Source organism: Somniosus microcephalus, chromosome 13 (genome assembly GCF_052327205.1).
Source record: "Somniosus microcephalus isolate GS21.2 chromosome 13, FLI_Smic_1.0, whole genome shotgun sequence".
Lineage (NCBI taxonomy): Eukaryota > Metazoa > Chordata > Chondrichthyes > Squaliformes > Somniosidae > Somniosus > Somniosus microcephalus.
Window position 1 is genome coordinate 192,018,491 of NC_140999.1, and position 23,724 is coordinate 192,042,214.

Here is a 23,724-nt window from a genome sequence, read left to right on the forward strand (position 1 = left end):
CCTCTACAAAATACTTCTGGTGATGTCACAGTGAACTTTTGGTATTAACAAACATCTTCCAAAATCAATCATTCAAACCTTTTACTTCACTGGCTAATTGTTGTTTAGAATTAAGTGGGCCAGTGCCCAGTAATCATGGTGTGCTACTGTTCCATTTTGTATTTAAATTCCTTCAAAGCTTTAGTTTCTGAACATAAGAAATAGGAGCAGGAGTAGACCATTTGGCCCTTCGAGCCTGCTCTGCTATTCAATAAGATCATGGCTGATCTTCTACCTCATCTCCACATCCCTCGATTCCCTTAATATTCAAAAATCTATCGATCTTGAATATGCTCAACGACTGAGCCTCCACAGCCCTCTGGGGTAGAGAATTCCAAAGATTCACCACCCTCCAAGTGAAGAAATTTATCATCTCAGTCCTAAATGGCCGACCCCTTATCCTGAGACTGTGACCCCTGGTTCTACACATCCCAGCCAGGGGAAACATCCTCCCTGCATCTACCCTGTCAAGCCCTGTAAGAATTTTGTATGTTTCAATGAGATCACCTCTCATTCTTCTAAACTCTAGAGAATATAGGCCTAGTCTACTGAATCTCTCCTCATAGGACAATCCCCCCATTCCAGGAACCAGTCTGGTGAACCTTTGTTGCACTCCCTCTATGGCACATATATCTTTCCTTAGGTAAGACCAAAACTGTACATAATACTCCAGATGTTGTCTCACCAGGACCCTATATAATTGCAGTAAGACATCTTTACTCTTATACTCAAATCCTATTGCAATAAAGGCCAAAATACCATTTGCTTTCCTAATTGCTTGCTGTACTTGCATGTTAACTTTCAGTGATTCGTGTACAAGGATACCCTTGTACCTTGAAGCAGCCATATCTTTGTTTGAAATCATTAAATTGTTTTCATAGTAGTCACAAAGTACACAGAAAGAACCCTTGTATACAAATACCTTTGTAGAGGTATGAACAGTGTAAATTAGCATTCATAGTTGCTAAACATCAGCCTTTTATTGTGTCTGGCAGTACACTGTAGAACTGCAGCTACTGTAGGTAGTTTATTTAATTATATTCTTTAGAGTCCTTACTGTACATGACTACCTCAAAATAGTGTCTATTCAAGTGATAATGGCTTCTTCTCTACACAGTCCCAGTTATGTTGAAAGATGCTACTAAATACGATGGCTATCAGAACCCATTTTGGGGGGGGGGGGGGGGGGGGGGGTTGGTCCAAAGTGTAATTACAATTAAAAAGATGTTTCCTCAACTCAGGAAAAAAAAATTAATTTGATTCTTTTAAAATCTAGTTAGAAAACAGTCTGCTCTAATCTTATTTTAGGCGTTGTTCATGTTCTTGATTAACAGTTGGTTCAATTATAGTTCAATTTGACATTGTGGAGTGTGGCAAGCTGCCAAGACACATCCACAATGAGATATTCATCAACTTTGTGCTCAGGAATACTTGTAGAGTTGTCCTCACATCTGCTAGCTGCATCAGGATTTTATTAAACATTCAAAGAGACAATGATAAGTAACTGGAATCTGCTTCAAAAAGGATTTTAATATCGGGTGTGAATCCTTAACTCATTGGTTTAACTTGCAATACTTCTCAATCAGTGTAGATTGAATTTTTTTTTTTGTCTGGATCAATGTGAGCAAGGCCAGATTGATTACCCATCCCCATTTGCCCCGAGGTGGTGTTGATGGTGGTAGTGGTCTTTCCTCGAGTAGCGATTGTCTGTACAACTGAGTGGCTCGCTAGGCCACTTTGGAAGGCATTAACATAGAAACAGAAGATAGGAACAGGAGTAGGCCATTCGGCCCTTTGAGCCTGCTCCGCCATTCAATGAGATCATGGCTGATCAGCCAAGTTCAGTACCCTGTCCCTGCCTTCTCCCCATATCCCTTTAGACTTAAGAAATATATCCAACTCTTTCTTGAATATATTTAATGAACTGGCCTCCACCGCCCTCTGTGGCAGAGAATTCCACAGGTTCACCACCCTCTGGGTGAAGAAATTCCTCCTCATTTCAGTCCTAAATGGCTTACCCCTTATCCTTAAACTATGCCCCCTGGTTCTGGACTCCCCGGCCATCAGAAACATCCTCCTGCATCTAGTCTGTCCAGGCCTGACAGAATTTTATAGGTTTCGATGAGATCCCCTCTCAATCTTCTAAACTCCAGTGAGTATAAGCCCAATCGACACAATCTCTCCTCATAAGTCATTCCTGCCATCCCAGGTATCAGCCTGGTGAATCTTCGCTGCACTCCTTCCATGGCAAGAATGTTCTTCCTCAGGTAAGGCGACCAAAACTGCACACAATACTCAAGGTCAATAGAGAGTCAACCATGGAGTTATGTGTAAACCAGGCTAGGTAGAAGTGGCAGATTCCCCTGCCTGAAGAACATTAGAGGACAGTTGGGTTTTTAAAGACAATCCAGCAGCCATTGTTGTCATTTCATTTTTTCTCGTGGTAGCTCAAATAAATGACCAGATTTATGGAATTCCATTTCACAATGATGCGATATGAACTTAAAGCCTCTAGGGGTGCTGGTCCAGTTCTGTTTCAGATCATAATAATCTGAAGTACATGGAAATTATGTTAGGAATTTATAGCTTGCCAGTATTGTAAATGAATATTCATTTCTGCTGTTAATTGCTGAGAAAGGCTGTCCGACTGTGTGTACATATATGGAATACGCATTATGTTATCTACATTGAGCCCCTTGCAACCTTTGACCCATGGCTATTAGATACTGTTAAACCTTTGAAAGGATAATGGTTCTTCTCTGCTCTCTGTAGTTACTTTTGGGGAAACAAAAATGCCTTTGAACTGTTTTCTAGCCCTATAATAATATACAAGATGATACTGTAGTCATGATATATCCAGGATGCACGCCGTGTGCTGTATTCGGCAGAGCAGGTCATGCGGGCTCCCAGATTCCGTTGCAGGATTAAAAGACCAGCAAATCTATACTGCCACACTTGATTTAATTACCCCCCAGTCCTCTACATTTAGTTCAGGTAGACCCTTAGCATGCAAGAGTCTCTGTGTTTAAATGGCCCTTTAAACAATCTTGGCCTCATTTTACAAGTTTGGGTGATGGCCTACCTATAATTTGAGCTACTCCCTTAAAGCTAGGAGCATAAGGGTCTTTGTGATGTTACCGGCTCCAGGTGGTCTTAAAAGCAGAAGGCAAGTTGTTATTTATTTCCTCCTGCATTTTTATCCATGCACGATTTGGTGTTCCTGGGCAGGCTTCCATTATTTTTTACACTTTTGTCTTTTTAACTCTACAAATACTTGATTACTTTTTGGTTTGTTTGCTTTGATGTAACTTCTTAAAAAGGTGGATAGGTATTCTATGGGGGTTTCCAAACATATTGCATAATTAAAAGAGGTCATGAGCGAACAACAAATGCAGCAGCATTGATCTCGGAGGTATTTTGTTCATATCTGGCACTAGCCTAGGCGCGGCAGCTGAACATGTGAACAGTTCCCCATGTTCACAAGACAGGCTACCCCAGAGTTGCGCCAGGTGCTGTCCAATGATCTGCAGCCATCTAGATCAAGAATGGCTCTTCCTGTAGTAGTGAAGGTTACCATGTCATGAAGCTTTCATGCCACCTTACCATTCCATGTCATGCCAGGAGATATCTGGCACACCAGGCAGTCTGCAGTGCACACATAGAAGATAGGAGGAGTAGGCCACTCGGCCCGAGTCCGCTCCGCCGTTCAATGAGATCATGGCTGATCATCCAAGTTCAGTACCCGGTACCTGCTTTCTCCCCATACCCCTTGATCCCTTTAGCCTTAAGAAATATATCCAACTCCTTCTTGAATATATTTAATGAATTGGCCTCTACTGCCTTCTGTGGTAGAGAATTCCACAGGTTCACCACTCTCTGGGTGAAGAAATTCCTCATTTCTGTTCGAAAAGGCCTACCCCTTATCCTTAGACTGTGACCCCTGGTTCTGGATTCCCTGACCATCGGGAACATCCTCCCTGCATCTAGTCTGTCCAGTCCTGCCAGAATTTTATAAGTTTCAATGAGATCCCTTCTCATTCTTCTAAACTCCAGCGAGTACAAGCCCAATCGACCCAATCTCTCCTCATACGTCATTCCAGCCATCTCAGGTATCAGCCTGGTGAATCTTCGCTGAACTGATGAGTTCTACATCCGTTGAAGATGTTGGATTGAGAGGGAAGTAACAGCAGCTATGTTTACATGGGGCAACACCTTCGTCACTTATGCTGTGGAAAGGAGGCATCAGCTGGAGAAAATGTACAACTTTCACCGAATGGCAGAGTTCCCTTGAGTGCAGAATGTTGCATGTGTTAGTCAGAGGCATCAGGGCCCTTCGTATCAACCCCACGGCCTCCATGCAAAAAAGTAGTGGATTAGCCGTCGATGTAGCACTGAAACTGCATTTGCACCCATTAATATAACTCTATTGAGAACCAGCTCAAGTTCCCTCCGAAGATCTCCATTACAGATTCATCGTGGACACCCAATGCTAATAGGGTCCTGTGTAAGCAGTTTGCCCGCCTTGGGAATCCAGCATTGCTGCAAGGGTCAAGGCAGCCACAGCGTGGCTTAGTGAAATGTCTGCGGGTACTGATTCTTCAAGGCATTGAGCCTAGAAATTTAAAGACTCCAGTTTAGGCGCTATTGTCTGTAATGCAGCAAAGAAGCAACAGCTTTATGGCCTAGAGTAAAAAATGTTACCTTGGGAGTGAGTGCCATTTCCAGCAACCACCACTTGGCTATTCAATACCAAAGGAAATTCACTGACATCAGGGCAGCCAAGGTTAACGGGTGGTCGTCCTATCTTGCAACAATGCACTGAAATAGGCATGTTTCCAAATTGCAGCGACATTGCCCTTACTGTGTTGAATACATCTGCAACGCACCACCTATATACAGGGGATACCCACAATAACCTTCACAATCCCTTCTTTCTCTACAAGTGTTTATTTACTCACAGCTGGACACATAAGGAAGCAGTGAAAGACTCAGATGATGGGTATTTCATTGCCAGCATCCATTACCCCTTTCAGAAAACTGGGTTGCATCCTGCATGATGGTATGCAGCATTCCTTCACTCTACTTTAAGGGGGAAAAACAGCCCACAACCAAAAACAAGATTGTTCCAGCTCAATCGCCAGGACTTTTGCTGCAAATCAGCCAGCCACTCAACCATCTGCCACTGCAGAAGTAAGTGGCTAGGATTTAAAGTGCACACAATAGGAGGCACCAAGGGGAGGCACAATAGCTGTAGTTTATTGCATTTGTTTTCAGTGATGGAATGCGTGCTTAAAAATTTGGGGCAAGGTGGGAGATTACCTGTGTGGAGGAGTAAAAGAATGATCTCCAAATGCGTGCTTGGTAGTTGTGGAAGACAGCAACATGCCAGCAAGAAGCTGAATTGTGGTTTTTGCCAAACGGGACTGTGATGGCAGCACTAATTTGGTAGTGGGCTTGCATCCTAGCCGACATAACTCAAGTTACTACTTTGTGAAGGAGACATAGCCTTCTGAAGGATTGCCAAGGAGTCATGGTGAAATACCCATAATTGGATCAGCAGGCAGGAAGAGATGGATATCAGCAGGTAGAGGTCAGAAGCTACCCATGATCCTGTTCAGCGTGGCATCTCTGCAGTGGTCCTTTTTATAGCAGAGGAAGGCACAAGAGGCACACCAATGGCTCCCGAAGCCCAGTTCACAAAATTAAACTTAAAGAAACTTTTTAAATACTTAAAGAAACTTGAAATAAGTACTTAAAAAATTAATATGCTTAAAAAAGAAAATCTTAAAATATGCTTAAAATATACTTTAAAAAACTTACCTGCAGCTTGCTCCAGGTCGCTTGTGTCCCGTCACATCTGCAATGACTCTAGCCTCTTCCAATGAGGCATGCTTTTTGAGGCAGGATGGGGCAGTGGGGGGGGGGTGAAATCAGCCACGGCATCAAGCCAAGGCCCCAGCTGTCATTTACATGTAGCGAGACTGGCAAGTGGCAGCCAAAAAGGCTCCAAGGCACATTTTGTGGGCTGAGGATTTGACAGTAGGTCTCCCTGTCCCATATTCCTCCCAACACTACAGAACTGCCTGAAATCAGGTGGATTCCCAGAGGCCAGTATAGCTTGAGCATGCAATTAATGTCTAGGTGGTATCTGACTACACATACGTCAACATGCAGATCAGTAGCCGTTTTCCAGGGTGAGGCAGTCCACATTAGTTGAAGGAGAAGGAACACTGGGCAAATGACTCTTAGAATAGCGATATTCTTTCCACCCACGGTTGCAGACCTCAGTGAGAAAGGTAACAGCAGAGGAACAACTCGGCCTGGTCACCTCTGCATCCATTTTCTGATCCTCGGCGACGTAGCTTGGGCACAATGATGATGTGTGTGGAAAGGGGCAAGGGTTGAATACAACACTTGCGGGAGCAGTATTTCCCACCTTAAATTGTGCCATGGTTCATGGGTTACAAGAATTGAGAGCAAAATTGAGACGTAAAGTTACCTTTGAATTCCGCCTTATACTGGCGAATGTCTTTCTCATATGGTGGTTTAAATGTCTGGTTAAGCATTTAATCCAATGGTGTATCCATTTTCCTTCTACCATAAAGGGTTACAATGTAGCTCGAGAAATCCTCGAAAGTGCATTTCTCTCAAGGTCTTACATGTTTTGCTCAAGTTACATTTAGATTCTATTTATTGACGTTTGTTTTGAATTGTTAAGAGAGCACAAGGGAATTACTCTGACTGGGGGAATGATATATAAAATCAAACAATGAATGGTATTTAATATCAATAGCCCAACTCCATTTCTGTTGTCAACTATGATCAGCGGTGTTCTCTGCCCACTTTAGAAAGAGGAGTGCTGCGACACTCTGAGCCGATGGTCACCACAGGCAAACCTCATTTGGAAAGATTGTGAGGATACAGTGACAATGAGCTGGGGAAAAATCCACTGGAATTGGAACTTTACTTTTTCATCTCTTGCGAATTCAGTAGGGGTGAAAGCGTGTGTGTAATTCCCCAACGTGCCCAGTGATTTCCCAGGATCAACCGATAACTTCCTGTTCAGACAACTAAGCATCATCTATTGGGACCTTAACCAACATGCGCCAATGATGAAATGTTGGCTACATAAGTCATAAACAAATTAATTATTTTTAAGGCACAAGTCTGTAATTCTGTCACAATGTTACATGGAGCAGTTATCACTTCCATGTGGGGCATTGCTTAGAGATCTCTGCTTATGAGGATATTTTTGGTGTGGAAGTCTTATGTATGGAGGATAAACTGGTTAGGGAGTCATTACCTACCTACAGTATTCTATGCCCTCCCCATACCAAACTCTCCCTCTTTCTCCACTTCTCTGATGGGAGTGCTTGCAAATTTGTACATATTTATACACCTGTGCTGTTCCCATTTCCTTTCCTGCCACTTTGGTTGAAAAGTGGACAACTATTAAATTTCCGTGTTATATCCTTTCATTTAAGTTACAGAGACTAGGGATTTTAACTTGCAAGCCTGTAGACAAAGCAAATATGCAGCCCTGCAAGCATTACATCTTGGTGACAAATTTAAATTCATTTCTGTTAACTTCTTTCTGGAAGTGAGCGTGGGTGCATTAGCCTAAACATCCACTCCCACCACCACCACCATACTGCGGCTGCAGTGTGTACTGTCTACAGGTTGCACTGCAGCAACTCGCCAAGGCTTCTTCAGTAGCATCTCTCAAACCCGTGAGCTCCACCACCTACAAGAAAAAACCTCAGAGTTCCTGCATCGTTAAGTCAAAACTCCTGGAACTCCCTACCTAACGGCAGTGTGGGAGCACCTTCACCACACGGACTTCAGCTGTTCACCAATACCTTCTTGGAGCAGCTAGGGATGAACAATAAGTGCCCGTGTTGCTCACACCCAGAGTGTGAATCATTTTTTAAAATAAAACATACGGACCTTGTCTGGAGTACTTCACAATTTTCCTGCAATTCCCTACATGTTGGTTAGACGCGCAACGACAAACAAACGATGTATAGCTTCAACGGTATGGATTACCCCAGTTTATATCATCAGGAAAAAACTTGTTTAATTAGTTCTTCAATGTATACATTTTGCCACTATAAGAGACGAGGCCTAGCTGTTATTGTAAAACATGCTGCCATCCAGGAAAGCCATGGAGAGCTCAAAATTAGCACCTGTGATGTGAAAGGCTGCTTCTGGCATAAAAGTCTTGCAATAGTTGCTATTCGTCAATTCACTCAGATCAACTGTATTCCAAGTCAGTGCAGGAGCAGGACTCCAGAGCAAGGTTTCCTTTAAATTTTATTTGGGTGCACGGCCCCTTTAATGGGCTGCGTGGGCTGTTCAAAATTCCTGTGCATGCGTGGTTTCTCCTATTGTAAAACCAGCAAGCGGCCTGTGCGAGACCAACAGACAGCTGCGTCTTAACGGGAACATTGCTCCAGAACCACCAAGGTGTGTACCTTGTTATTTTGGTCTCAGAAAAGTTAAGAGTATCTGAGCGAGTAGTATTTTATTCTGCTGATATAACTTATTCTGGTTATATATCTCTCATGATAAACAATTCATAGTTTAGCATGAGATTAAGCCTCTGGCAGTGAGTGTGTTGTTTTCCTACCTGTCAGAGAGATAGAGTGCACTTGCTCCTTCTTGCGGCTGCCTTTTCTGGTGAGCATAAGCAGTGTGTTGAGAGGGGGTCTGAAATGTAATGTGCCCAATGTACAGTGTACATGGGATTAGGGTTGCGGGGGGGGGGGGGGGGGTGGGGGGAGGAGGGGGAGAGAGATTGCAACATTCACAAGGCTGCTGTGCTGGAAAACTTTAAATGGTAAAATTCCTGAGTTTTTCCTTAGCGAATGATGGTCGGTCGACTTTTGTGGAAGACAAAAACTAGGAAGAAATCTAAAGTTTCTGTTCATTGTACTTGGATTCACCGGAATGATCGAGGCTAAAAGCGTTAAATTATGAGGACATTGAATGATTGTATTCCCGCGAGTATAGAAGGTTAAGGGGTGACCTAATTGAGGTGTTTAAGATGATTAATGGAGTTGATAGGGTTGAGAGAGAGAGAGAGAGAGAAACTATTTCCTCTGGTGGGGAGAGTCCAGAACAAGGGGGCTTAACCTTAAAATTAGAGCCAGGCCGTTCAGGGGCGATGTCAGGAAGCACTTCTTCACACAAAGGGCAGCGGAAATTTGGAAATCTCCCCAAAAAGCTGTTGAGGCTGCGGGTCAACTGAAAATGACAGATTTTTGTTAGGCAAAGGTATTAAGGGTTACGGAATCAAGGCAGGTCAATGGAATCGACACAGATCAGCCAGGATCTAATTGAATGGTGGAACAGGCTTGAGGGGCTGAATGGCCTCCTCCTGTTCCAAGGTTCCTTACCCTCCAAAAAGGAATAGATAGAAAAACAGTGCTCTATTAGAACAGTTACTACCTGCATTTCACTGGTGACAGAATCACAGCACTATTCCAGTCAGCATTATCCCACCCTGGAGAGGGCTGCTGAAACCATATGTACAACTTTGTGTTTAGCTACATTAATCTCATCCCTTCAAATGGAACTTATTTCCTTCTCCAGTTTTTTTCTACTTACCCCCTTTTCTCCTGGAGGTGGCAACCCACACTCAGTCTCATGTGCGAAACCAGACAGCTGAGTCAGAAAACTTTTCAAATGAAAGCCAGCGGTGCTGAATCCACCCTGTCCTCACCCATGGTTCTAGTAGTATGATGATGACAATCCCTGTACCACTACACTGAGTTCTAACAAACCAATTACATATCAATCATAAAGTATTCCCACTGATTCCTGCTTTCTTTATTTGCAGCACCAGCCTTTCCGGAGGAACTGTATCAAATGCCTTACTGAAATCCACGTAACCACATCCACTGCCGCACAGCCCATCAAGCTCCTTTGTAACGCCCTCAACGGAAACCAGTAAATTAGATCGGCATCACCTCCCCTTCATCAACCTGTATTGGCTAACTTTTATGATTTTATTTGTATTCCGATGCTCCATGATCTTATCTTTAATAAGAGTTTCCATACCTTAACTTGCAATGGATGACAAACACACTGGTCTATAGTTTCCTGCCTTTCTCCAGTCCCCAGGCACCTCTCCAGTATTCAGTGATTTCTGGAAGATTTGTGCCAGAGTTTCTGCAATTTCCTCACTTAGAACCTTAAGGATACTTGAATGCATTTTCCCAGGCCCGGAGTTTGATCACCCTAAATTTGCACAGATGTTTGGCAACCGTGTTGGCAGTAATGTGAATAGTGTCACAACTTACCTATGCAACACCCTCTGGTTCCCTTTCCAGATCAAATAAGTTACCTGTCTCCTGCTTAGTAAAAACCAAGGCAAAAAACTTTTCTTTGGACTTTTGTAGCCTGTATAGCATCAGTTGTCATGTCCAATCCAACATTCAGGGGCCCCACTGCATGCTTCTTGATCTCTCAACATACCTCAAAAAAACTATCCTTCACTTCTCTAGTCATATTTAATTCAAAATTTGTCTTCACCACTCTGACGCCTTTGGGTATTGACTCAGTCTCAATTCTGTGCCTCTTTCCTTCATGGCCTTAAATGACTTTTTTTCTTCAGGAGTTGCTTAGTAGTCCGGTTCATCCATGCAGGAACGCGTTTAACCTTGGTACCTTTGCTCTGCAGAGTACACATTGATCCACTGCATTCAGAATTACCTCCTTGAAGGAACTCCATAGTTCCTCCACACCCAGAGCCATATTCAAACCTGCCAGGTCCACTCTGAGTCTTCTAAGCACAAACTTGGTCGTCTTAAAATTTGGTCATTTTGTTTCGGGGTTTTATAACACCTCTAATCCTTGTAATGTTCAACTGAGTCATAAACCAGTCTTCTATTAAATCTAGAAATTCCGTCCCCGCCTTACTAGTATTATTGTTTGCTAGTGCTCTGGGGGAGGGTTTAAACTAAGATGGCAGGGGGTTGGGAACCTGAGCAGGGGGACAGAGGAAAGGGAAACAAGGATAAAAGCAAAAGAAAGGAAGGAGAAAAAACAAAAGTGGCCGTCAGAGAAATCAATGGTTTAAACCAAACATGGCCACAGTAAATAATAATTCTAATAGATCTAAGAGCATTAAAAAAATAAGCCTGAAGGCTTTGTGTCTTAATGCAAGGAGCATTCGTAATAAGGTGGATGAATTGGCTGCGCAAATAGAGGTAAACGAATATGATTTCGTTGGGATTACGGAAACGTGACTCAAGGATGGCCAAGGCTGGGAACTCAACATCCAGGGGTATTCGATATTCAGGAAAGATAGGCAAAAAGGAAAGGGAGGTGGGGTAGCATTACTGGTTAAAGAAGGGATTAACACAATTGTAATGAAGGATATTAGCTCTGATGATGTGGAATCTGTATGGGTAGAATTGAGGAATACCAAGGGAAAAAAACGTTAGTGGGAGTGGTATACAGACCTCCAAACACTAAGGCGGAGGTTGGGGATGGCATTAAAAGCGAAATTAAAGAAGCGTGCAATAAGGGCACAGCAGTCATCATGGGTGACTTTAATCTACATATAGATTGGGCTAACCAAATTAGTAACAATACTGTGGAGGAGGAATTCCTGGAGTGTTTACGGGATGGTTTCCTGGACCAATATGTCGAGGAACCAACCAGAGATCAGGCCATCTTAGACTGGGTATTATGTAACGAGAAAGGATTAATTAGCAATCTTGTTGTACGAGGCCCCTTGGGTCGGAGCGATCATAATATGATCGAATTCTTCATTTAAGATGGAGAATGAAGTAGTTGACTCAGAGACTAGGGTCCTAAATTTAAATAAAAGGAAACTACGATGGTCTGAGGCACGAGTTGGGTAGGATGGATTGGGGAATGTCACTCAAAGGGTTGCCGGTGGATAGGCAATGGCAAACATTCAAAGACCGCATGGATGAACTACAGAATTTGTTCATCCCAGTTTGGCATAAAAATAAAACAAAAAAGGTGACTCAACCGTGGCTAACAAGGGAAATTAGGGATAGCATAAGATCCAAGGAGAGGACATATAAATTGGCCAGAAAAAGCAATAATCCTGAGGATTGGGAGCAATTTAGGATTCAACAAAGGAGGACAAAGGGATTAATTAAGAAGGGGAAAATAGAATATGAGTGTAAGCTTTCAGGGAACATAAAAACTGACTGTAAAAGCTTTTATAGATATGTGAAGAGAAAAAGATTAGTGAAATCAAGTGTAGGTCCCTTGCAGTCAGAATCAGGGGAATTTATAATGGGGAACAAAGAAATGGTAGCAACTAAATACATATTTTGGTTCTGTCTTCACAAAGGAGGACACAAATAACCTCCCAGAGATGCCGGGGAACATAGGGTCTGATGAAAGGGAGGAACTGAAAGAAATCAGTATTTGTAGGGAAATGGCGTTGGGGATATTGATGGGATTGAAGGCCGATAAATCCCCAGGGCCTGATAATCTACATCCTAGGGTACTTGAGGAAGTGGCCCTAGAAATAGCAGATGCATTGCTGATCATCGTCCAACATTCGATGGAATCTGGAACAGTATCCATGGATTGGAGGGTAGCTAATGTTATCCCACTATTCAAAAAAGGTGGTAGGGAACTAGATGTAATATCTCCAAATTTGCAGACGACACAAAGCTGGGTGGGCGTGTGTGCAGTGAGGAGGATGTCGAGAAACTCCAGGATGATTTGGACATGTTGGGTGATTGGGCAGAAACATGGCAGATGCAATATAACGTGGATAAATGTGAGGTTGTCCACTTTGGTGGCAAAAACAGGAAGGCAGATTATCTAAATGGCAATAGATTGGGAGAAGGGGAAGTGCAACGAGACCTGGGTGTCCTTGTGCACCAGTCGCTGATGGTAAGCATGCAGGTGCAGCAGGCGGTTAAGAAGGCAAATGGTATGTTGGCCTTCGTAGCGAGAGGGTTTGAGTACAGGATCAAGGATGTCTTGCTGCAGTTGTACAGGGCCTTGGTGAGACCACATCTGGAGTATTGTGTGCAGTTTTGGTCGCCTTATCTGAGGAAGGATGTTCTTGCCATGGAAGGAATTCAGCGAAGATTCACCAGGCTGATACCTGGGATGGCAGGAATGACGTATGAGGAGAGATTGGGTCGATTGGGCTTGTACTCGCTGGAGTTTAGAAGAATGAGAGGTGATCTCATTGAAACTTATAAAATTCTGACAGGACTGGACAGACTAGATGCAGGCAGGATGTTCCCGATGGTCGGGGAGTCCAGAACCAGGGGACACAGTCTAAGGATAAAGGGTAGGCCATTTAGGACAGAAATGCGGAGGAATTTCTTCACCCAGAGAGTGGTGAACCTGTGGAACTCTCTACCACAGAAGGCGGTGGAGGCCAGTTCATTAAATATATTCAAGAAGGAGTTGGATATATTTCTTAAGGCTAAAGAGATCAAGGGGTATGGGGAGAAAGCAGGGACCGGGTACTGAATTTGGATGATCAGCCATGATCGCATTGAATGGCGGAGCAGGCTCGAGGGGCCGAATGGCCTACTCCTGCTCCTATCTTCTATGTTTCTACCGTCCCGATCAATTCCTGGTAAGTTGAAATCTCCAACTATGATAGCTGGTCCCTTGCTAGCCACCTTCCTTATCTCATCCCACAGTTCCAGGGCTTTCACCTTGGCCTGGGGAGATGTAGGGGTTACGGGGATCGGGTGGGATATGTGTCGGTGCAGGCTCGATGGGCCGAAATGGCCTCTATCTGCACTGTGGGGTTTCTGTGATTCTGTGATACCCCCAATAATGGTTTACCTCTGTTACTATCTATCAATTCTACCGAAAGTGATTTGGTGTCTGGCCCTTTCTTTTTTATGCCCCCTCTCACTTGTGCCTCAATACTAGCCAGCAATGGTTCCAATACAAACAGTGTTGATGAATTAGACAGAACGTTATGGCGGAAAATTTTATTTTCAAGGCCCAAATTTTTACTGACCCAACTTCTGAAAAAGCACAAGAACTGTGATTTGATGCATAAGGCAAAGCACATGAATTGCTTCGGTAAGAATCCAGGTGAGAGACACACTGGCAGAATGGTTTTTTTAAACTAAAATTTGAATACACATTGGAAGATAACTTTTATTATATGTGCCCCACTATGTAATATGCAGGACATCAATTATGAATTAATTTTTTATGAATTAAAGATTTTAAGCAATTTTTGATTGATGATGACTTTCCATGAAGAATTTTCTATGTAAATAGACCAGTAATTGTAAAAAAAAGTTACAATTTGGCAACTGATAAACCACTAAACCGCTTCTGTGTAAATCACGCACAAACTCACTGGCAAAGATTACAGCAAATGAGCAGGGAAGAGGGAAAGAGAGAAACAAGGAGGGAGAGAGAGAGAGAGAGAAAGAGAGGGCAGAGAGCACAAACGGATAAGGGAGAACAAGCTAAAGACATAGACAGACCGAGGGATTAACCTCCCTGGGAGGGGCTGGGTGTACATGAAATGGCCATCAGAAACCAGACTAGGCCCCAAGCTCTGGAATTCTCTCTGCAAGCCTCTTTACCTCTCTCTCCTCCCTTAAGACGCTGCTTAAAACCGTCCTCTTTGGTCATCTGTCTAATGTCTCCATCTTTGGCTCGGTGTCATTATCTGTCTGATTACACTGGTAAAATGGCTCGAGCCATTTTACTACATTAAATGGCGCTATATAAATGCAAGTTGTTGTTGTAGAGCAAGTTTCAGAGAGAGTCGGTCATTCATCGTTCATCAAATCAGTGAACCTTCAACTGGTGAGTGATTATTCTGTTCCCTTAAATGAGTGATAATGGCAGTGCTCACTCTGAAATTATTACCAAGATATTATGCGGAACTGCTAAGAATTTAGATATAAATTCATAGACATAACTCAAGGTTGAGTACAGCTCTCGTGGTAGCCTGACATGCTTTTGCATGATCATACTTTAAAACCTTATATATGAAAAAACCTGTGGCTGTCTGTCCACTTTCTGGTCATTGCTAACTATGTGATTGGTGCCTAGCAATGGTAGTAGTCATGTTTGAGCCAGATCCTGGCCAACCACCACCCTTCAGCACCAACCTGTAACCTCAACCCAGCACCCGAAACAGAGGTGGTGTCGGGCCCAAGTCCCTGCATTACCCGGGGCCCAATCATTCTCTCCCACTGCCGAATTTAGATTTTACACAGAAGCATATTGGTTGTTCATCAGTTCCCTCCCTCCATTACTTGTAGCTGGGACTATATTCGAAGGCTTCAGTGTCGCTGCTATTCAAAGCTTAGCCCCGAATTCCCACTTCTGCTTGAGGCTGGGCCAAATTCTGCCCTCCTCCCATGTTGTCGTACCCAAGGCTGGGCCCTTAGGCCTCAATGTTACAGATTTAACCATTAAAAAATGAGTTGACACTTTAGCATACAAAGTGGGTACCCCACTCAGACACACAGCAGTTGATAGCCAAAGTCTGTACTGGCACAGCAGAGATCTGGTGACAAACACTGAACACAAGGCACAAGAGATAGATAGATAGATATCTGAACAAAATAGAACAAACCGGTGGTTTGTGTGTTGGGGGGAGGGGGGGAGGAAAGGGGAAGTGGAAGATCCACAGGAAGGGATACAAGCTCCTACAGTCGGCTCTGGTGGACATTTTTTTTTTAATGGATGTTTTTCCTCAGAGCTGCCATGTCTAAGGCAGCAATGGAGAGCAGGGCCACAGCATGTGACCAAGGACGGGATTAGGGTTTGGTGCCATGCCAAATGTAAGGGTTGTGGGTCTGTGTACAGCTTTCAGTCCCAAACAAGAGACACACACCAGGGCTCAAGAGCACTGCTCCACTGAAAGAGAGGTTCAAAGGTCACAGGCAAGGTGGTGATGGATCCAACCTGAAACCTCCACTGGTGTTCTGGGGCACAAGAACAGGAATTTGAAGATATTCTTTCAGAGGTAGAACATTCCTTAAAAAGTGGCTAACCCTAGTGAATAGTGAACGACTGTGCTGGTCACATCAGCATTATACAATGACAAAGAAATAGAATACACTCGCACTTGCAAACGAGAGGAGGGAATATAAAAAAGACATGCTGAAATTATGAAATGCAGGACAGAAAACATGCAACTTGTAAACAGCTGGTGACAGCTGCAACAATGTGTTAGTTTGGAAGCAAGCTTTGAACGGTCACAAAACATCTGTAAATACCAAAAGAGCAGCTTCACCCTGTGTACGGGTGCCACTGATTAGGAATAATGAAGTATGCAAAGCATCCTTCGAGGAGTAGCAGTGTGTGCTTCACTGTACGCAGTGACGACTTTCTAGGGTTCATTTCAAGTTTTATACGTACATCAGCGTCCGACATGGGCGGTGCCTCCTCCATATCTACTTCGTGTTTGTTGGCTGCCCGCGAGGCTGGTCCTTTGGTTTCCCGCTGCAATCTCTCACTTTGTTCCTGTGCCTATGAAACAACATCAAACTGGGTTACGCCTCACACAACACTGTCTACGGCCTCGGCTCGATACCAGGATTAACACTTTGGAATATTAACTTATCAAGCTAATGATGTTCATTTTTTATTTAATTTAAACTAAAATGGAAATATGGTTTTGTATCACCACTGCCTATTAAAAAATTCTAATTCTGATGTTGTTCAATTGTCACCCATTCATCTCTGATGCAGTTAGTTCACCATTTTTGTACAGCTGTGTCAAAGTGAGCAGGCATCTGCTGACATCTACACTACGTATATATCACATCAAGCAGGGGCGTACTGAAGATTTTAGAACCCTTCCCTCTCATACACTTCCCACTTCACCCTATTAGCCCATCTCTTGAGGTGCTGCTCAACCAGTGGATGTGGTGTATTTGGACTTTCAGAAGGCTTTCGATAAGGTCCCGCATAAGAGATTAGCATGTAAAGTTAAGGCACATGGGATTGGGGGCAAGGTATTGACTTGGATAGAGAACTGGTTGGCAGACAGAAAGCAAAGAGTTGGAATAAACGGGTCGTTTTCCGAGTGGCAGGCAGTGACTAGTGGGATACCGCAGGGATCGGTCCTTGGACCCCAGCTATTCACAATATATATTAATGATCTAGGCGAGGAAACCAGATGTAATATCTCCAAATCTGCAGACGACACAAAGCTGGGTGGGCGTGTGTGCTGTGAGGAGGATGCCGAGAAACTCCAGGATGATTTGGACAGGTTGGGTGATTGGGCAAAAGCATGGCAGATGCAATATAACGTGGATAAATGCGAGGTTATCCACTTTGGTGGCAAAAACAGGAAGGCAGATTATTATCTGAATGGCATTAGATTGGGAGAAGGGGAAGTGCAACGAGACCTGGGTGTCCTTGTGCATCAGTCGCTGAAGGTAAGCATGCAGGTGCAGCAGGTGGTTAAGAAGGCAAATGGCATGTTGGCCTTCGTAGAGAGAGGGTTTGAGTACAGAAACAAGGATGTCTGGCTGCAGTTGTACAGGGCCTTGGTGAGACCACATCTTCAGTATAGTGTGCAGTTTTGGTCGCCTTATCTGAGGAAGGATGTTCTTGTCATGGAAGGAGTTCAGCGAAGATTCACCAGGCTGATACTTGGGATGGCAGGAATGACGTATGAGGAGAGATTGGGTCGATTGGGCTTGTACTCGCTGGAGTTTAGAAGAATGAGGGGATCTCATTGAAACTTATAAAATTCTGACAGGACTGGACAGACTAGATGCAGGAAGAATGTTCCCGATGGTCGCGGAGTCCAGAACCAGGGGTCACAGTCTAAGGATAAGGGGTAGGCCATTTAGGACAGAAATGAGGAGGGATTTCTTCACCCAGAGAGTGGTGAACCTGTGGAATTCTCTACCACAGAAGGCAGTAGAGGCCAATACATTAAATATATTCAAGAAGGAGTTGGGTATATTTCTTAAGGCTAGAGGGATCAAGGGGTATGGGGAGAAAGCAGGGACAGGGTACTGAATTTGGATGATCAGCCATGATCGCATTGAATGGCGGAGCGGGCTCGAGGGGCCGAATGGCCTACTCCTGCTCCTATCTTCTATGTTTCTATGTTTCACAGGTAGTCTGGACCTAGAGCAGGGTTGCGATGCCTTGCACAGTCACATTCCGGGTCCAATTTGATCAGATCGCTTCCAACTTTCTCCCACCACTCCCCGATTAATCAGGAACTTATCTGCTTTCCATTTAAATGCTTTGGTCAGTATCTCCTGCACCAGGTGGCAGTCTATTCTCCAACTAGATGTAAAGTTAATTTTGTTATTTAAGCTTAGCGTGTGGCTTCTTCAGCTATTTGTCATGGTCTTTGCTTCTCTCATTCTGGTTTTGCATAAAACCTATCACACCATTAATTTCCTTCATTATTTTGAAAATGTGGATCATGTTCCTCTTTTCCAGTAGCTTTCCCCCAATAAGAATGCATTTATTATATCTATATATTAAACCGTACATCTGTGCTATCATCTACAAAACCTTACTTCCCATGCATCAAGTTTTCCAAATATAAATTAATGTCCACATTTGTAATGGTGGCTGCCTCTGTAAACTCGTCATGTTGTAAATACACGCTTCCACCGGTGGTGGGCAGTGTGGTGGCACTCAGTTTTACTTCACCCAGCCCCTTAGCCTGTACTGCAGAGACTCCAATGCGCCAACCAACTATACTTCTCTGCTTCCCAAACTGCTGTAAGTTTTGCAATTCAACTATAAAGAATATAAAATTGAAGTATCATAAAAATATGCATACAATGCATGGCTTTAAAATGAGGAGTGAATTACAACTGTAGTCAAATTATCCTGTCCTCTAAACCAGCTTCATCTGAAGACTGCACTTGGTCTCGATTCCCCATGTGCAACACGTAGGATCTATTTTGGTTCCGTGACCTTTGATACCCTTGCCCAACAAAAACCTATCAACCTCAGTTTTGAAATTTTCAATTGCCCCCAGTCTCAACAGCTTTTTTTGGGGTGGGGGGGGGGGGGGGGGTGAAAGAGTTCCAGATTTCCACTACCCTTTGTGTGAAGTGCTTCCTGACATCACCCCTGAACAGCCTGGCTCTAATTTTAAGGTTATGCCCCCTTGCTCTGGACTCCCCCCACCAGAGGAAATAGTTTCTCTCTATCTACCCAATCAAAACCTTTAATCATCTTAAAACACCTCAATTAGATCACCCCTTAACCTCCTATATTCACAGGAATACAAGCCTAGTCTATGCAACCTGCCCTCAATTTAATCTGGTGAATCTGAAATGATACCGGGGCTAAAAGGGTTAAATTATTTGATCATGCTCGATTGGCCGAGACTAGCATTTTTAATGATCCAGTGCAAGTAATCAGCAAGGCTATGCCTGGCGATCAGTGGGTTTCCACACAGCCATAGAATTACCAGCCGGGACTGCAACACAATGCCATCACTGCAAAGTTATGAATAACCGTGTATCTCAGTTTGCCACCTACACAAGTCTAACCAAAATTAATCTATGAAAAATAAAATGGGCGTTAGCGTTATTTATGTAGATTCTGCAGTGTCGACTGGTTAACACAACTCCTCTCAATCCAACATCTTCAACAGATGTAGAACTCATCAGATTATCTATTTCCTTATCCAGGAGTTATCTTTATTATGTAGAATCTGCCCAGAATATACTGAGCTAGTGCACTATGTATGTGCAGATGTAGTACATATGAATATAAGCAGGAACTCTACAAAGAGCCAGACTTGTCAGTTTTAAGGGGAGGCATATTTTACAATTGCTAATTACGAAGACAGATACAGAAACCCACCGATCTCTCTGACACCCACATCCCATTACAGACAGCCTGAGGGCAGACACCTGGACTTTGAAAAGGGACCGCACCTCTTCAACAGGTTTGTCACAAGCCCTACAAGGCTTTTCCCGACTGGGAGTACTGTGCAGAGTCTGGTCTCCATATTAAAAAAAGGATATCGAGGCACTGGAGAAGATGCAAATAAGATTTACAAGGATGATACCAGAACTGAGGGGTTATAACTTATTAGGAAAGACTGAATAGGCTGGGGTGCTTTTCCCTGGAAAAAGTAGGTTGATGGGTGACCTAATAGAAGTCTTTAAAATTATGAAGGGGTTTGATAGGGTAGACAAGATGTTTCCACTTGTGGGGGCATCCAGAGCTAGGGGGTCAAAGAACTACTGCACAAGATTAATATTCACATTGCAGTTTAGCAAAGCAAATGATACTTTATTATTTTGCATCAACTCCAGGAAAGGTAAGGTGGTAACTATTCTAAAATCTACAGTGCATTATTACTTCTATTAATTCATACTTCTTTAGATTAATAAATCTGTTTGATGTTCATAGCCCAATCCACAGTCCAGTGAAGTGCTTACTCTACTGCCTTCTGAAGTCAAGGAAAATCACTTAACGGAATATAATATAACCAATAAGCCAAAATAATAGCAACAAGGGCTTTTTATTGAATCCCTGGGCATGCTACACATGTATTGTCAGCTGGCTGGCAGAGAGCAATGTAGCCCATGGTTATTTAAGTTTTTTTGTCTAACCTCTTGGGTTTTTCCCATTTTAACCACCATCCGAAGTCAGCGCTTCCTGGATATTCAAAAGATCAGCTTGCTAGTGTTTCCATCAGCTCAAAAGAAGGTGTAGCATGTGTCAATCACCAGTTGCATTATGGCTTGCACTAGCTCAGAGGTGGTCATGTCTTCTCACTTTAGGGCTGTATAATGCCTCTTACTTCTGCCCATTCAATGATTCAAGGTCTCATAATTTTGTTCAGTAGAATCCTGGTGTCTCAATAAAATTCTGTAACCATCTGTTTGGTAGCAACTCTCTCAAAATTTCTATTCATGCTGCTACATTTTCTCGAATACTGCACGCCTGATTTTTTGTACCAAGTTTTGCTGTATAACATCTCATTAAACACCTTCAAAATATCAATTTAGGCTACATTGAGTGTATTCCCTTTAACTATACACTAGATCCAGTCACTTTACCAAAATTTATAAAAATTGCCACACGAGTGCCTTTAATCATTGCTGGCTGTCCTTGATTATCCCATGCATCTCTAAATGCTCACTAATTTGATCTCAAATTATCGTTTCCAAAAATCTGCTCCCAGCTGCCGTTAGACTAACAATTCTATAGTTACTCATATTATTCTACACTCTGTTCTTGAACAGAATTGTTACATTGGCAGCCTGCTAGTCTCTAGCAAAATTTGCACATCTAAGTAGGATTGAAAAATTGTAATCAGAGCTTCTATCTCCTAGTACTTCCTTCACTATTACTCTATTGGTTAAATTAAAAAATGATATATAATACAAATATTTACACTTACATGGGATAATCCAGTACCACGTGGAACAGAAGTCAGGACAAAATTAGAATTTTTCTCAATTTTATCTAAAATATTGCATTAACGATCTCTAATATCTAAGAGTATTCTAATATAGAGGAACATGGGAGCAGAAGTAGGCAATTCAACCCCTAGAGCCTGTTGCACCATTCAATTTAGTCACAGCTGATTTGTACCTCAACTCCATTTACCTGCCTTTGATCCATAATCCTTGAGACCCATACTCAACAAAAATCTGCTGATCGGTCTTGGAAATTTCAATGGAACCCAGTCTCTGTATGCTTTTGGGGGAAGAGGATGCCCCATTTCCGCTGCCCTTTTTAGTGAAGTAAGCATTTCCTGATTTCACTTCTAAACGGCCTAGCTCTAATTTTAAGATTGTGCCCCCTTGTTCTGGATTCTCTCCCCCAGAGAAAATAGTTTCTCTTTATCTACTCTATCGAATCCTTTTATCATTTTAAACACCTTAGTTAGATCACCCTTCAAACTTCTAAACTCAAGGGAATACACCTCACGTTTATGCTACCTGTCCTCATAATTTAAGCCTTTTAGCCCTGGTATTATTCTGGGAATCTACGTTGCACCCCCTCCAAGGCCAATATGTCCTTTTTGAGGTGCGATGCCCAGAACTGAATGCAACACTGGACTAAAATAACTAATAATAGTCCAATCAGTGTATTTCCCACAAATATTGCAACAAATATCACAAAGCTCATTATAATATTAAAGAAAACTTTCACATCAGGGTGAAGGACAATGAATGTCATGTACTAACTGTACACTATTCCTGTGTATGTTTGTTATTTTTTTCATATAATTTTATTTACAGGGCTCCCTGATGGCACTCTGCACACTTCCATTTAAGTGGAGCACATACATATGGAAAGCATTCTCAGTATTGAAAATATGTGGTTAGCGGACAGTCTGTTTATAGACTGATCGCTAGTTACTGCGCTTTAGTAAATACTCAGCCAGGAAGGAGTTTGGGGGGGGGGGGGAGGGAGGGGTAGCTCAGTTTCAAAACAAGCCCCACATTCTCAATGTGCACCGAGTGGAATGACATTTCCCTCTGTGTCCGGTGAAGTGCAACATACAGGTATATAAAACAGCAATATAGGTAGCCTTGTGGGAGTCACCCTAGCGTGTCTGCTCCACTAAAATGGATGGATGCAAGCAAGGCTGTACTGGGATCACCCAATGAAATTACACTAAAAACAAATTCACAAACAGTAGAAGACTGACAGCCGCACACTATTTACTGTACTTACCCCCGCATTATGATCTCCCTTTAACCATTCCAATATGTATCAAATTAAAAATGCCTCCTGACCAGGAATTGTTTTTGAAGTTTAGCTCGGATGCGATACTCACAGATCTGCTCTCTCTCTCTCCCCAAACTGCCAGTTCCTTCGATTCTATTTCTTCAGGACTCATACGTACCAGGTGGAATGGAACAATCTCTTCTCGTAGAACACGCCTGAAGAGCCCCTACAAAACAAAATAGGTCCACTTTATCAAATAATTTGAAAGAAAAACAAATGAGTGAAAAAAAAACCCTGTATGGCTGGGGCTGATAATGTGATATGGAAAATACAGATATAGAGAGGAATATCTGCTGTATTGTGTGGCTAAGCATAGCACAAGCATGTTGCCATAATGATTGAAGATGTAGGGATAGGCTTGAACTTTACAACATAGAAGCACAAAGGTACCTGGTTCCTGGGGTTCTTCAAATTGAACATGATACTCCGGTATCTGCTCTTGTACTTGCTGTGAGTATCTTGGAACAAGGTGAAAAGTTCCTTTTCAATGTTCACTGCTATTTTTCCTATTGCGTCTTCAGTTACAACAAGATCATCACAGTCGTTCACCCTGGTTCCACAAGCACAAATACATTTGGTCATTGCCCTAGTACAAGTTGCAAGTACAAACAGCTCCCCATCTCAAGACAAAGGATTATACATGGCACTTGAGATGTTAGGGAGTGACTAATAAGACTAACTTGTTGGACAGAATCAAAAGATGGATAAACTGCATGTGAACTATCTGAACACAATGATTAAACTGCAACATTTTATTAACTCCCTAGCCCTTCCTTAGTCTATTTAATATAATAGATGAATTTAGCTCATGTGGTTATCCGATCTAAGCCACTGTGTATTTATTAAAATGTTGAAATAAAAAATCCTCTTCCAATTGTTTCCCTTTACTCTTCTCTTGGCCCGTGCTGAAGTATGGCTTGATGGTACGCATAGCCCTTCAGCATCTCATCCAAGTGGCTATTTTTCTTGCATATTCCTGGACATGACTAA

At 42.8% G+C, this 23,724-nt stretch overlaps 1 protein-coding gene across 1 annotated transcript in view; it reads right to left on the reverse strand.

The window, feature by feature from the left end:
• Window positions 1-23,724, reverse strand: part of LOC147108923 (death-inducer obliterator 1-like) — a 176,724-nt gene that overhangs the window by 21,134 nt on the left and 131,866 nt on the right. The window contains 3 exon segments of the mRNA XM_086005877.1: window positions 16,405-16,515; window positions 22,784-22,900; window positions 23,125-23,284. Of these exon segments, the coding sequence (XP_085862003.1) occupies window positions 16,405-16,515; window positions 22,784-22,900; window positions 23,125-23,284 (388 nt within the window).